Below are 16,857 nucleotides of genomic sequence, written 5' to 3'. Positions count from 1 at the left end.
CTAATGAAATTTCCAGTTGACCACATGCAATTTGTTTCATCGTGGTGAACAACTAATTGCAATGGACGTTATCAAGGTGTGTGCTGTAGTATGCTGTAAACAGGTGCAAATCCTTTATCCCTATATACCTCCACCGCAGTAACATATCATGTAGAAACTTGACATAACACATCCATAAGCTTTTCTGCCCTTCATTTCATATAAAGGGCCAACCCGAGTCTTATATGGACATGACACATCAAAACTATTAGTGGCATGTTGTTAAAATTGGAACGCTGGGTCAAGCCCTGTGTGTGGGAGTGTAAAACACAGAGAGATGAACTGAAGGAATGAAACCTGCTGCTTTTTCTACTATTTACGTTTTTCACTGAAGAAAAAAAATGATATTTATACTGAACTTAAGGACTAGTTTCATTTAAGGAACCGAATACAAATTATTGAAATATAAACAACTGAAAAGTGTATTTTCTAAGTAAAATGCTATAAAAAATAAAATAAAATAAAATATATATATATATTTGTATTATGATTCAGAGCACATTTAGTCTTTCATACGGTAGTGTTTTTAATATCCATGGCTACTGGATATACAGTGGACCTTTTTAAGCAAAACAACAAGTAGAAAATATTGTAAAGATGCTCAGACTAAAACTGGGTTTGATTTCTCTACAGTTGGGGATCAGGATAGATACAGTACTACATTTGTGACCTTGGTAGAAAAAAAGATGAGGAAAGAATCATTCCCACCAAGAATTGATATCGATTTCCCCTGGCCTGACCGTGAAGCGGGTTAAGAGTTGCCCAGTGGTGGTGAAATGGTCAGTGGTGATATCATTAGCTTGTTTACACAGGAAACCAGGGAGTTAGGAGGAAGCTGAGTGTCACAAGCCACTTTCTTCCTCACCTCCTTCAGCTGATCTGAGGATCATGGTATCAAGGAGGGATTAGTAGTGACTTGGGATTTGTGTGATTGGTTAATTTATTGCGGTGATGGCAGGTCTTTCATCTATGGCAACATTTAATCAGCCCAGCCACAGAGGCTATTACAGGTTAGCTCCTGTCTGGAGCCTGCCATCAACTCCATCACAATTCCCCTGAAAATTCCAAATTATCTGGAACAGGCTTTAGCTTCTCAGTAATAAAAATTAGAACAGATTCCTGATAGAAGCTTTTCCTCACACAGTGCCAATTATAAATAGCTAGGGCTCTGCCTTTGGAAGGAAGGAGGAAAAATCCACTATGAGAGATGTGCAATGGAACTTATCGCTCAGCCCCTGCTCTTCGCTCTGATCCAAATCCGTGTGGCTGAAAATTTATATTAGATTTTATCACAGAGGCCTAAGTCTAGAAAAATCAATGAAGGTTATCTTTTATGTTGCAGCAACTTGTGGAAATATTGATTTTCATTTTATAGCGAATTTGGAGCATCAGTTTGTAATCACTTCCTCGCTGACTACACTGTTTTGGTAACTGTATCTTTTACACGTTGGTTGAACGGTAACAGGGCTCAGAAAAAAAACCTGGGAGAGTATTGAAACCACTGGAGTGAGGGAACAGGGTGGATATACCACAACACACCATGAGGAGGAAGGGTGGATATACCACAACACACCATGAGGAGGAAGGGTGGATATACCACAACACACCATGAGGAGGAAGGGTGGATATACCACAACACACCATGAGGAGGAAGATTGGATAAACCACAACACACCATGAGGAGGAAGGGTGGATAAACCACAACACACCATGAGGAGGAAGGGTGGATAAACCACAACACACCATGAGGAGGAAGGGTGGATATACCACAACACACCATGAGGAGGAAGGGTGGATATACCACAACACACCATGAGGAGGAAGGGTGGATAAACCACAACACACCATGAGGAGGAAGGGTGGATAAACCACAACACACCATGAGGAGGAAGGGTGGATATACCACAACACACCATGAGGAGGAAGGGTGGATAAACCACAACACACCATGAGGAGGAAGGGTGGATATACCACAACACACCATGAGGAGGAAGGGTGGATAAACCACAACACACCATGAGGAGGAAGGGTGGATATACCACAACACACCATGAGGAGGAAGGGTGGATAAACCACAACACACCATGAGGAGGAAGGGTGGATATACCACAACACACCATGAGGAGGACGGGTGGATATACCACAACACACCATGAGGAGGAAGGGTGGATAAACCACAACACACCATGAGGAGGAAGGGTGGATAAATCACAACACACCATGAGGAGGAAGGGTGGATATACCACAACACACCATGAGGAGGAAGGGTGGATATACCACAACACACCATGAGGAGGAAGGGTGGATATACCACAACACACCATGAGGAGGAAGGGTGGATATACCACAACACACCATGAGGAGGAAGGGTGGATAAACCACAACACACCATGAGGAGGAAGGGTGGATAAACCACAACACACCATGAGGAGGAAGGGTGGATATACCACAACACACCATGAGGAGGAAGGGTGGATAAACCACAACACACCATGAGGAGGAAGGGGGGATAAACCACAACACACCATGAGGAGGAAGGGTGGATATACCACAACACACCATGAGGAGGAAGGGTGGATATACCACAACACACCATGAGGAGGAAGGGTGGATATACCACAACACACCATGAGGAGGAAGGGTGGATAAACCACAACACACCATGAGGAGGAAGGGTGGATAAACCACAACACACCATGAGGAGGAAGGGTGGATATACCACAACACACCATGAGGAGGAAGGGTGGATATACCACAACACACCATGAGGAGGAAGGGTGGATATACCACAACACACCATGAGGAGGAAGGGTGGATATACCACAACACACCATGAGGAGGAAGGGTGGATAAACCACAACACACCATGAGGAGGAAGGGTGGATAAACCACAACACACCGTGAGGAGGAAGGGTGGATATACCACAACACACCATGAGGAGGAAGGGTGGATATACCACAACACACCATGAGGAGGAAGGGTGGATGGTTTTGAACACTTATCCATGACTTTACTTTATAAAGTGACACATTTTGTCCTATTTATTTTCCATCTAATTTAATGTAGATACTTCAAATGTCCCTGTTTTATTTGATTGAAGAAACAACATGTAGGGACAGAGTTAATTCATACTTTTTCAAATTTGAACATTACAATTGTTTCTACTTTTTGTTACTTGATCTGATTGGATTAGTAAATCCACCTATTTTAATTTCTGTGAATGGTGGTGGACACTCTTAATCACTGTCAATAAAATTCAGAGTCCTCTGATCTGTAGAATAGCTAGTCTTAATATTAGTCTGAATGAAACCTTATTCTATGTGGCAATGGATTTTAAAGCCGGTGGGGTTGATGTTGTAATATCCAATAGGGGTCAGTATTATTTGCTGCTCTGAATACATTTATTCATGAGGAAGTGGAACAGGTAAGAGTCACTGTTGTACGTCACATTCCTTAGTTGTGATTGGTAGTTAGAGAAAGGGGTATGTTTTTATTTTGTATACATCCCCCTCTCCTTAGTTGTGATTGGTAGTTAGAGAAAGGGGTATGTTTTTATTTTGTATACATCCCCCTCTCCTTAGTTGTGATTGGTAGTTAGAGAAAGGGGTATGTTTTTTATTTTGTATACATCCCCCTCTCCTTAGTTGTGATTGGTAGTTAGAGAAAGGGGTATGTTTTTTATTTTGTATACATCCCCCTCTCCTTAGTTGTGATTGGTAGTTAGAGAAAGGGGTATGTTTTTTATTTTGTATACATCCCCCTCTCCTTAGTTGTGATTGGTAGTTAGAGAAAGGGGTATGTTTTTTATTTTGTATACATCCCCCTCTCCTTAGTTGTGATTGGTAGTTAGAGAAAGGGGTATGTTTTTTATTTTGTATACATCCCCCTCTCCTTAGTTGTGATTGGTAGTTAGAGAAAGGGGTATGTTTTTTATTTTGTATACATCCCCCTCACTCCAGAGAAATCAACATGTTCTGCTTGTCACTCTGGCTTTGTCTGAAGCTTTGACTACATATGCACTGTGTTTACTGTATAGGAAGAGGGTGTTCATTTAAGGATAATATGCTCCTCCCCTTGGTGACATCATTGTGTGTTATACCCAGAATACAGCTTCTCTGCATTCCTTTGTCTGAAATACTTCAGAGCCCCAGCATAGTCATTATTTAGAGTAGTACATTTATATGAATGGCTCATTTAAATTTCAGCAAAATGAAAAATACAGCTATATGATAAATGGACCATTATTTTGATAAATGTATTTAGTTAATTTATTAAGTTTAGTTTTATTAATAAGTTATGTTATGACGATTTTGACAATTAATCGTTATATTAAGAAAACACATTGAAACAAAAATAAATGTCAGTAAATTTAAATAATTCAAATTCAAATACAATTTTAAAGGAAATGTAATCCAGTAAATATGTTTGCTTTCTTATGATATTTCTAATGTTGAAAACTATACCCATATATTATTATTATTAGTCTTTCCCTGGTGAGAGGCAGTGTAATATAGTGAATTCCCAGAAGGCCTTATAGACTAGACGGACAGGAAGAGGGGAAGAAGAAGCCTCACACAGCTAAATCAGAGAGATGGCCCCCAGTCTGGAGATCTGACAAAGGGTTCATCCGATTCTCATTTTAGATAGTCGTCGTAGCAACAATCAGATCCGTCTCCTTTGCTCCTTTTGACAGGGTTGTAAGATTTACAGGTTCGCTGAAGATATACGACTTTATTGTCAGGCTCATTTGAGATGTGAAATAGAGGACGGCTTAAATGACAGAGGTCTCTCTCTGTTCCTCTGCCAGGGTGGGATAAGATACCTAAATATTAAGGAATGAGAAAATCAACAGACACAATGTGCTGTTCACTAGGTGTTTGATCCGTCTGACTGGCACAAGTCCACCATTGCTTCGAGCTGCTATGTAAGAACTAGAGTTGAGGTTTTCTTTTCATTTCATACATATTGTTTCATGTGTGTGACAGACTGACTGAGATCAGAGCCCATATGCTGTCTGCACTTTAGTTATTGAATGTAGCCGACAGAATTTCTGTTTTCTCAGAAAGATAGAGAGCCCTCTAATCCTCAGTCACTAGTAACGGAACATTTCTGTGTGTGCTTCACCCACGTGCACAATAAATCATCTTTTGTGTGTATCTGTGCCAATTCAGACCTTTAACGTGTGAAAGTGGCATTTGCATTTATCCTTGAAGGGTTGTTGCTGCCTTTCCGAATAAATATCTGAAACACATAGTGACGACTTGTGCTCTTCTGTTGCATTAGGCAGATGGATGGTGTCTCATGGCAGCCTGTTTCAAATGGAAGAATAAATGAAGTGTCGAGAAGAGATGGCACCCCAGACCATTTTCTCTGAACTAAACTATTTCTGTAACACCCTAATGAAGGAGGGCCTGGGGGTTCAAAATGTAATGGCCTTGAAATACTGACATTTTGCCTGCTAGCAATAGGCTACTGTAACGACTGCCCAAGAAAGATGCTTCTACCCTCTCCATGAGCACTGAAGATGTACTCTTGGCTTTCATTACCCTTTGTAAAAATAAAAATAAATCCATTTAAAAAATAAAATAGAATAGAAAATCATATGAAAATAAATAGAAAGCCCTCTCCAATCTGACCGAGCCCTCTCCATGTCTGGTTGTGAATACATTTAGCTGGGGCCACAGTATCTATCTCCCTGTTTTCCTTCCATACAAATAACTTAAAGCACCAACGCTTGACCCGAGCCCAGAAGAAAAATGATGTTACACATTCAGAATAATTTGCCGGCATATTATAAGACGTAGCCTCAATCGCCCTTTGAAATGGATACTGATTCTTTAAATTCTTCCCTGGCTGTTTCAGGAAATAGTGAGATCCCAGCGATAGCGCAGCACAATGTGCCTAAAGTTCACTCCAGAACACTCGCCTCCTTCACTCTAAAAGTCATCGGCATTCTGGGCATCCGAGATCTTAATCTGGGAGATCTGGTACTGTATCATTGGGATCATAGGGACTAGGCGTTAGCAGCACTGTATGCCCCCCCCCCCACTCCAACCACTCTCCTACCCCAACTGCCCCCACCACCTTGATCCCATTCCTCTGCCCCCCCCCCCCCCCCCCCCCCCCCGTACTCCACCCCCTCCACCCACAACCCTCTCAATTCCCAAATCTTCTCATTGCGGGGACAAGAAGAGGACCTACTAGCTTATAGAATGACCCTGTTTATGTCTTGCAGAGAAGAAGAGGAAGCATACCATGGTGGCTATTATTTAATTATTGTTTGTTTAATCACCAAAATAAGCAAATGATTAGTGTTTTATCTGTCCCTGTCCAGAAGATGAAGAGCTGTGTACCGGTGGTGCTCAGCGCGGGCCCCAGGTGGCTGCTGGATGTGACTTGGCAAGGAGCAGAAGACAACAAAAATAACTGTGTGGTGTACAGCAAAGGTAAGCTCAATCTCCAGACTGTTGTATACAGTCTGTTATCTCCCTAGCAACACCACAGCAGCCAAACACACTGTCTGACACACAATCCCCCCACTTAAATTCTGCTGTCTGTCTCTCTCTCACTGTCTTTCAATCCAAAACATTTTTTTTGACATCCCTCTGAAGTCATTTAGTGTACCAACCCCAAGTCTTGATTAGGAACAGGAAAACAACATGTGACAAAGTCAGAGGTTTTAGATTTCACAAGGTAAATATATTAATTAGCTTTTTGTGCTCAGTCTGAGTGAATTCCTCTCTGTTCACAAATTACAATTGCCCCAAATGATTATGTAGACGATAATCTGAAACTTGCTAATGGCATATCTCTCTTTTTATGTAATGTGGGGTTACTGGGTGTGACCGTAGAGGTTGTTAGTCTCGAATCACACTGAAATAAAAATGAGGGATTTAGTTGCTGTCTGATACAGCTAGAATGCTCTTATTAGGCAAGCTCAAAATGGCTGCCCATCCATAGTTCATGATTGGGCTTCAGGTTACTGATTGTAAAATGCTAATACGGCACACTGACAGTAGCGTCTTCAGACTTCACCCTTTATGAAAGCACTGTGCTGCTGACTGGCTGCTGCAGCCCATAATTGGGTCTTGACGGGTGTATCCAGAGACACACAGGCACATAAATAAGTAAATATAGATGTTTGAATTCAAAAGGGATGCAAGAAGTGGTTTCTATGTATCCCGTTTTCTAAATGATTACCCTGTGACTAGACTCACGAAGGAGCTGAAATGGAGTTTCTTCCCCTCAAAGTGAATCCGAGCGGGAACTGAGATTTGCAGCCCGGATTTTCTTTCGGTCTCCCAATTCTCATCTACTAATCACTAGACTGCACTGGGGAGTTATCCTCTTAACTGGCTACTTAACTTTGTGCTCTTTATCACCAAATCGTTCAAGTTTATGATAAGCTGTTAAAGGAGATTATGCACTTCTTTAAAAATCTCCTAATCTGAATATATGAAACAAAAAAGGGAGTAATAACAGGATTTGTTCTCGTTTTGTTAAGTCATTTCCCCTCGCCGTCTTCATAGTCATTATAGAAGCCATCCCAGATGTAGTTGCAGTACTGCCATCATCTCACACAGACGGACGTTATGGATCTGTGATCACCTCTGTAGCATTGTCCTTCATATCCCCTTGTTCATAGCATCTAGTTGACCCTTATTCAATTAGAAAAGGAAGTGATGTGAAAGTCAGACCAAAAAGAGGAGTCCCCCAGTGAGAGCCGTTTGTGTTGTATTAGTATAGAGCTGCTAAACCTTTCTCCACAATCACACGCCTGCCAAGCCATAATAGACGATACAGAGGGATAAAATAGTGAAAAATACAATGAATTTCAATTTGGAAATATTTGGAATAATAATATTTGTCACCTTACTGTGTGTAGTCATTTTGAGACAAAATCTGTAGACCGAGACAGAATCAGCATCCATCCAGTTTTTCTATTTCTATGGCCCCAGACAGAATCTCTCTAGTTATTCTATGTATGTGGCCCCAGACAGAATCTGTCTAGTTATTCTATGTATGTGGCCCCAGACAGAATCTCTCTAGTTATTCTATGTATGTGGCCCCAGACAGAATCTCTCTAGTTATTCTATGTATGTGGCCTCAGACATAATCTCTCTAGTTATTCTATGTATGTGGCCCCAGACAGAATCTCTCTAGTTATTCTATGTATGTGGCCCCAGACAGAATCTGTCTTGTTATTCTATGTATGTGGCCCCAGACAGAATCTCTCTAGTTATTCTATGTATGTGGCCCCAGACAGAATCTGTCTAGTTATTCTATGTATGTGGCCTCAGACAGAATCTCTCTAGTTATTCTATGTATGTGGCCCCAGACAGAATCTCTCTAGTTATTCTATGTATATGGCCCCAGACAGAATCTCTCTAGTTATTCTATGTATGTGGCCTCAGACATAATCTCTCTAGTTATTCTATGTATGTGGCCTCAGACATAATCTCTCTAGTTATTCTATGTATGTGGCCCCAGACAGAATCTGTCTAGTTATTATATGTATGTGGCCCCAGACAGAATCTCTCTAGTTATTGTACAGAATCTATTTAGTTATTGTATTTCTATGGCCCCAGAGAGAATATCTGTAGTTATTGTACATCATCTATTTAGTTATTGTATTTCTATGGCCCCAGAGAGAATATCTGTAGTTATTGTACATCATCTATTTAGTTATTGTATTTCTATGGCCCCAGAGAGAATATCTGTAGTTATTGTACATCATCTATTTAGTTATTGTATTTCTATGGCCCCAAAGAGAATATCTGTAGTTATTGTACAGAATCTATTTAGTTATTGTATTTCTATGGCCCCAGAGAGAATATCTGTAGTTATTGTACAGCATCTATTTAGTTATTGTATTTCTATGGCCCCAGAGAGAATATCTGTAGTTATTGTACAGCATCTATTTAGTTATTGTATTTCTATGGCCCCAGAGAGAATATCTGTAGTTATTGTACATAATCTATTTAGTTATTGTATTTCTATGGCCCCAAAGAGAATATCTGTAGTTATTGTACAGAATCTATTTAGTTATTGTATGTCTATGGCCCCAGAGAGAATATCTGTAGTTATTGTACAGAATCTATTTAGTTATTGTATTTCTATGGCCCCAGAGAGAATATCTGTAGTTATTGTACAGCATCTATTTAGTTATTGTATTTCTATGGCCCCAGAGAGAATATCTGTAGTTATTGTACAGCATCTATTTAGTTATTGTATTTCTATGGCCCCAGAGAGAATATCTGTAGTTATTGTACATAATCTATTTAGTTATTGTATTTCTATGGCCCCAAAGAGAATATCTGTAGTTATTGTACAGAATCTATTTAGTTATTGTATGTCTATGGCCCCAGAGAGAATATCTGTAGTTATTGTACAGAATCTATTTAGTTATTGTATGTCTATGGCCCCAGAGAGAATATCTGTAGTTATTGTACAGAATCTATTTAGTTATTGTATTTCTATGGCCCCAGAGAGAATATCTGTAGTTATTGTATTTCTATGGCCCCATGCAGACACCAGACAGTACAGAATGACTCAGTGATGACTCCCTCTCTGCATGAAGCAGACACACAGACACACAGAGCCATAGGGCCTCAGTGTTTACATCTCTCCCCAAGTGTTGCTGTTTGTCTGTTTGTCTGTTTTGCGCTAAGAAAGGCAGTTGACTTATGGTAATCAGTGGACATCTCAATATACTGCATGTTCATTGGTTCTCACTGAATATGGCTACTTGGCTCGTGTTCCAATCATCTTGGCTTTCTTGAGCACTGTCTCAGACATCTTCTGTGCATGGTGAGGAGTGCCTCTTAAAGAGATAAATGATTCCCAATGGACTGATTCAGTCCAACAGTGTGTAATGTATAATACATGCTAGTTCTCTGTGAACAAGAACTATGTGGGTTTGGTGGAATCCCCATTGGGCTGCCCCGGGCGTCCAGCAGAAAACACACTACCACGGTTACCACATATCTACTATTAGACATGGGATGTTGTTTCATTCTGTCCTGTGTCCTGGTTCTACTAAATGTCCCTTTTTTAATGATCTGCCACTCACTGTCTCTATCATTTTGTGTTGTTGATGTTGACCAACGACACACTGTATAATGAGACATTTCTTAACCTACATTTCCACTGAGAGTTTAGCCTATCAACTACGGCTATATACTGTAGGTTATTATGTCTATGTGTCATATGCCCACAGTTTGTTTTAAATATATATTACTTTAAAATGAAGAATGTCTACCAATTCCCCCTTGAAGACGTGATCATATAAAAAGTGGAATAAACATAATATCTGTTTTTACCAGGCTGTCTTTCTATCAGTGGCACCAGAAACAGTAAGCATGCAGTGCTGTTTGTTTTACATTAGCCTCCCATGCAGGCAGCCAGTATACTGTAGTGCCTCAGCACAGAGCACAGCAGTCAGCCATTACTAAAACTCTCAACTTGACTGCTGCACCCACTCATTATCGAGAAATCCACCTGGAACCTCCGCAATGCTCTGCGCCACACATGGACAGTTTCTCTGAACCACTGACGTTTTCTAGAAACAGGCAGCGAGTCAGTGGAGTAATTATACGTTACAGTTACAGCGGGAGGGAGGGAGGGAACTGGGGGAGAATTGGTCGAGAGATAGTGAGAGAGCGACAGGGAATTGAGAGAGAGCAAGTCAGAGAGGGAGGATATCAGTGGAGAATTGGTACATTTGATGAACAATATGGAAGTGTTTATTAATTCAGAAAGAAATGCATATAATTTAATTGCATCATTATTAAAACAAAAAGAAACAAAGAAGAAATGGGACAATTAAATAGAGATATAATTTCAGGATCACTCCTATCCACAATGTCAGGAAATACAGTGCCTCCTCCCTCAAATAACAGTCCATTTCCAATGCTCTAATTTTATTGATTTATTTTTCTTATTTTTTGCCTTTTATAGAGAGAACATAATGTTGTCCTCCGAGACTGGACATCCACCAATCATTCTGCATGTCTTACAGTTCGTCAGATTTCTTGGTACCTACTGTCCACACATGACATGTATATCATCATCACCAGTATGACAGTAAAGTCAGTATGGCTGTATTCAGAGCTCTCCTATTGTGCTCCACCATTATCACCTGCTATCTGAGCCCTTAGAAACTCAGCTGGGCTCTGTCTTGATATTATGTCCTATTATTCTAAGGTCACCTGAGTTTTTCTAACGTAAGCCTCTTAAGCAGACCACATTCAGATACAGCATGTCCAATATGTCTCTGGAGAAAGTCGGCCATTGTTGGAGCGGAAATTGACCAATGTACTAGAGCGTTTTGCATAAGCCCATACGGTGTAGAATTAGACTGTAACTCACTGCTGTGTCTTTCTGTTACTTCATGTTCACTAAGTCCTCACCATCAGATCCCTTTTCTCACTTGTCCGTTGTTCACACGCTCTTAGCCAGAGACCTCGGAGGTGAACTTTCCACAGTAATTTTGAAATTGGATCTGATTTTTTAAATATTCTGTCCAAAACAAAATAGGGAGAATTCAGAATAAGATATAGTCTTGGTTTAGAAAGGGGGAAATATATCGTAAAAAATGTTTGGGACTGCGGGAGAGGAGAGAGAGTACTGTAACAGTTCAGATTGAATTGTTCATTTCAACCCTCCCCTTTAAAACGACTGAGGCAAATAGGAGGTGCTGAGGTTATTATCTGTTATCTGGGAACATGGGGAAATAGTGTGACTGAATAATAACTAAACAACTGACACAATGTCAAAATTGTATTATCAGTGTATTAAAACAAAATTGTACCCTAAAGGATGCCCCACCACAGCTCAGAGCAGCAGAGTAATTATGTTGAATTAAAATACAACAGAGATCAACAGAATCGTTTTCATTAAGAAATTATTAATGATTCCGCGGCAACAATAATTGATTGCACTGAGCCAGGCGATAACTGCACGGTCAGGCTGGAGGGAGCGGAGTGCTCAGACTGTACCGTGGCTGTAGTGTAATATTAACTGACTGTGGCAGGCAGGGGTAGAGTATTGTACTGCAAGACTGGACTGGAGGCTGGGAGGGGGGTGTTAAGGACAACAGACTTCATTATATAGAATGTGAGAAGACTTAGCATCCTACACATCATGCATAAGCATACAGACCGAAATGCACACACACACACACACACATTCACACACACACACACACACACACACAAACACACACACACACACACACACACACACACACACACGCACACACGCACACACATGTTTGTTCTTGCTTCATTCAGCAGAGACAGTGAAGACTCTTCCTCCGAACGCCTTTTATGTGCATTGTTCCCTCACTGTTGGTTGGGCCAGACAGGCGGGCGGCTGGCCCTCCCCTGCAGCACCACACACACAGTCACCAGACACCAGGCTCTGTCTGTCACAGCCCCCAATCTATGAACATCCACCACAAACACTCCACAAACCACAATACACCCAAATTAGGACGTTTCCACAAACACTCATTAACCTAAGCCTAACTGTGACACACAGAAAAGACAGAAGAAAACAACAAGTGAAAGTGATGGGCAGCACTGATGACAAACAGAAGAGAGGAGAGGCACGCTGTATGTGTTTCATCCATCACTCTCCCCAGTCAGGCACTATGTTGTCGTTGCAGTAGAGGACAACACAGACAGACGGCCGCGCGTCCTTGTATCAATGCCACTGAGGGTGTCGTGTCACGCTAACGAGCGTGTAGCCTAGCTGGCCGCTCTCCCTCCCTCCGTAGCAGGAGGGTTTTGACTCACTGTGCCATTCACTCTGCATATTTAAATGCCTTGTAAAGCTTAAGTAGACCCACTTTTCCATGTCAGGGCAGCGTTCAATCCTGCTGTGCCCATTAATTATGATACCATTGTGCTCCGGTGTGGCTAATAAGAGTGATGTATTGCACCCTTGTGGCATTATAATCATGTCTAGTGAAGTACCTGGACTGTCTGAGCACTAGGCTTCTCTTTAGAGCACTTGGGTAAAAAGAGGCAGCTCATCTAGCCTACTCTCCTCTCCTGTCCAGGGTTGGTTAATGGGCTTGTTCTGGAAAGTGGGCTGTTGATTTAGCTTTAGCATAATTGTATAATCGATGATGAGAAATGCCTGTGTATCGATCTGGTGGAAGCAGATGGAGCTGTCTGTCTGTAAGCCCAGCAGGGATTTTAAAGCTCTCCCTGAAAGAGGTACCGGTACTGAGGACAGGAGGAAACAGGGTGTGACTTTCAGACATAAAACAATTCCTTGGACATGAAAATAATTGTCTGCAAGGTTTTGATTAAGAGGATCACGGTTGCTTAGTTAAAGAGTTCATTCTATGCGTCTTTAAGAGCCTCAGCCCTGGCCTGCTTTTAAAACTGTCTATGATTCACCTCTCCTTCCTGGCCGCTCGGCCTCGCCGCCCCCATCATGGCACAGCTGCCGTAAGTAGGTGTGAAAAGCATTGTCAATGTGCTTTTGGATAAAGCTCTGTGGTGGGATGCCATTGGTCATGATGAACCCCCACCCACCTTCAGCTGCAGCAGAGAGCGAGTGGAGGAGAGGGAGAGAGAGAGGCCTTCTTCTGGGTTATTTTCATCTGCAGTAGGGGGTCAGAGTGAGAGATCAGTGGGGTGAATGAGTGTTACACACACACACACACACACAGTTAGAGCGAGGAAGAATAGCGAACTGCATGGACACCCTGCACATGGCAGAAGATTGGAAGAAAATCACTGATGGGCACTAGAATGAAGAGATACAGTATCACCTCTGTCACCCTGGTCACAATAGAATTACATTATAGGGTTCATTGCAGGGATTTCATTTGTCTCCTTCCACATTGTATATCTCTTTATAAATACCTTTTGGTAGAAAATACATCCGATTTTCTCTGAAATAAGCAGACACAATACAAAATAGTTTTGTGGGGTCGCTTCTGTGTTCGAGGGGGAGAACTTCCTGATAACCTTTATGCATACCTTTGCAGCTAATCCATTTTATTGATTGCACATCCGGCTGTGCGAATAAACATATCCCTGCAGTCTTTAGAGTGTGGTTTCAGTAGGGTATCACTTTTTCTCATTGCACACCGTGCAGGAGCACACAGACATTGCTCCTCCATTGCTGGCTTATCTATGGGGTTTATGATGCTCTGGTCATGGGGTCTCAGCCGTTCCACCCCTCTTAAACCCCAATGCCATATGGGTAAGGACAGGGGGGCATACAGGTGTAGGACGTGGGTCACTCAGCTCCATGAAGAGAGGAGGCTGGTAGTTGTGTGGCTGTTTGGTGTGTTGGTGACAGTGGCAGAGGTACGGTATGTATGGTGATGGTGAGGCCCATGCTTGGACCCCTCCCCCACCCTCCCCTACCTCAACCACCGTTCCCCATCTACCCCACTCCATGTTCCCATGCAGCTCCTGGAGTGTCAGAGCTGAGTTGACCTCTGCCTGCCTAAAGGGAGGTCGCAGTGCTCCGTAGCGCTCTGTAGCACTGGGTGACAGAGATGGGTCCCCTGGCCCCTCTGTGTGGGTGTGTATGTGTGTTTACGTGAGTGCATGTGTGTGTAGCGAGCAGAGAGCAGACATGCGTGCTGTAGGTACAGTAGTGTAGTGGAGAAGACGTGTGTGTCGCCCGGGTCAGACAGGGCCATCCATTCTCTGAGCCCCTGGGAAAGGGAGAGGGAGAGGGAGAGGGAGAGAGAGGAGAGCGGAGGGAAGGGAGAGAGAGGGGGGGGGGGGCGTTGATACACTGCTTCTCTTACTCTATCAGACACTAGGTTGTGTTCCTCCATGCAGTGCAGTCAGTGGAACACATCTGTCATCTGTCCCTGTACCACTTCAGCTACTACAGTACCACCGGGGTTTGGAACACTTCTATTCAACCAACACTGTAATGTGAGCTGTAGATGTTGTCAAATGTGGTGAGTGTGATTCTGAACTCTCTTAGTGGACTTGAATGTCAACATGTTTAGGGCAATGACTGACATGTTTTGCTGCCGTTGGTGCAGCAGTGTCCACAATGTAGAACGCATGTAGTATTGTACATGTAGTCTGAAGGATTTACAAACTGGAAGCCATAAGGAGAATGGTTGCAGACCACAATGGTTTGCTGTAGTAGGGGCAGCCACAAGGGTTTTTCAACAACATCACCTGGCCCATGGCAGCTACAATGGACCTCCCATTGCTATCACCCAGCCAACATGGAGTTCTAACACCCAGCTCTCCCTCCTGGTTCTGGTCGATGCCCTGGCCTTTCCCTGCTAAGCTAAGCCTTCTCCTTGTTGAATAGTGGGCTGGTAATGCTGTGATCCAATGCCATTTGGAGTCACTCACTCTGTCCCCCAGCTCTCAGGGAGAAGGAATCCTCAACCCCAGCCTCATAGTCTACCCTGTAATCTCCCAGCCTCCTCTCTGTTGTCGGGTACGGCGCCTGCTGCTCCCCGCTCTATCCCACAACCCCCTTCGCCCTCCACCATTTTAATCCCTTTGACCCAAACCCTCAGTGTTTCCCTGTATCAACAGCTCCTGAAGATTACATCCTTCCACCTCCTGTACTGTAGTGTGTGCTAGCTACAGTAGCTAGCCTAGCGCTACTGTATTACACCCAAGCCCAGCAGTACAAGTTTTCCTCTAGCTACCACATGAAAGCTAGTGCCTAAAGGCAGTCAAGTCTCTAATTAACCGACTCCATAGTATTAGGGTATGCCACATTGGTCATTGCAATATAGTCACTCCACTTATACAATCTACCCACAGTCTATACAGTCTACTTATTTTACCTGGTAAGTTGACTGAGAACACATTCTCATTTGCAGCAACGACCTGGGGAATAGTTACAGGGGAGAGGAGGGGGATGAATGAGCCAATTGTAAACTGGGGATTATTAGGTGACCGTGATGGTTTGAGGGCCAGATTGGGAATTTAGCCAGGGGTTAACACCCCTACTCTTACGATAAGTGCCATGGGATATTTAATGACCTCAGAGAGTCAGGACACCCGTTTAACGTCCCATCTGAAAGACGGCACCCTACACAGGGCAGTGTCTGCAATCACTGCCCTGGGGCATTGGGATATTTTTTAGACCAGAGGAAAGAGTGCCTCCTACTGGCCCTCCAACACCACTTCCAGCAGCATCTGGTCTCCCATCCAGGAACTGACCAGGACCAACCCTGCTTAGCTTCAGAAGCAAGCCTGCTGTGGTATGCAGGGTGGTATGCAGGGTGGTATGCTGCTGGCATGAAGTCTATACCTAAGTCTATACCTTTTACCTGCAGTCTATACAGTCTACCCACAGTCTATACACTCTACCCACAGTCTATACAGTCTAGCCACAGTCTATACAGTCTAGTCACAGTCTATACAGTCTAGTCACAGTCTATACAGTCTAGTCACAGTCTATACCTTTTACCTGCAGTCTATACAGTATAGTCACAGTCTATACAGTCTACCCACAGTCTATACAGTCTAGTCACAGTCTATACAGTCTAGTCACAGTCTATACCTTTTACCTGCAGTCTATACAGTCTAGCCGCAGTCTATACAGTCTAGTCACAGTCTATACAGTTTACCCGCAGTCTATACCTAAGTCTATACCTTTTACCTGCAGTCTATACAGTCTACCCACAGTCTATACAGTCTAGTCACAGTCTATACAGTTTACCCGCAGTCTATACAGTCTAGCCACAGTCTATACAGTCTACCCAGAGTATATACAGTCTAGCCACAGTCTATACAGTCTACCCAGAGTATATACAGTCTAGCCACAGTCTAGCCACAGTCTATACAGTCTAGCCA

General features: G+C 42.8%; 1 protein-coding gene across 1 annotated transcript in view; it reads left to right on the top strand.

Moving 5' to 3' along the window:
• Positions 1-16,857, top strand: part of LOC109901020 (zinc finger protein ZFPM2-like) — a 200,440-nt gene that overhangs the window by 126,510 nt on the left and 57,073 nt on the right. Inside the window, exon 5 of the mRNA XM_031788026.1 lies at positions 6,375-6,486. Coding sequence (XP_031643886.1) covers positions 6,375-6,486 — 112 coding nt within the window. The remainder of the gene's footprint in view (positions 1-6,374; positions 6,487-16,857) is intronic.

This window comes from Oncorhynchus kisutch, linkage group LG2 (assembly GCF_002021735.2).
Source record: "Oncorhynchus kisutch isolate 150728-3 linkage group LG2, Okis_V2, whole genome shotgun sequence".
NCBI lineage: Eukaryota > Metazoa > Chordata > Actinopteri > Salmoniformes > Salmonidae > Oncorhynchus > Oncorhynchus kisutch.
The sequence above is the reverse complement of the archived record's forward strand: the minus strand, read 5'-3'. Positions and strand labels throughout refer to the sequence as shown.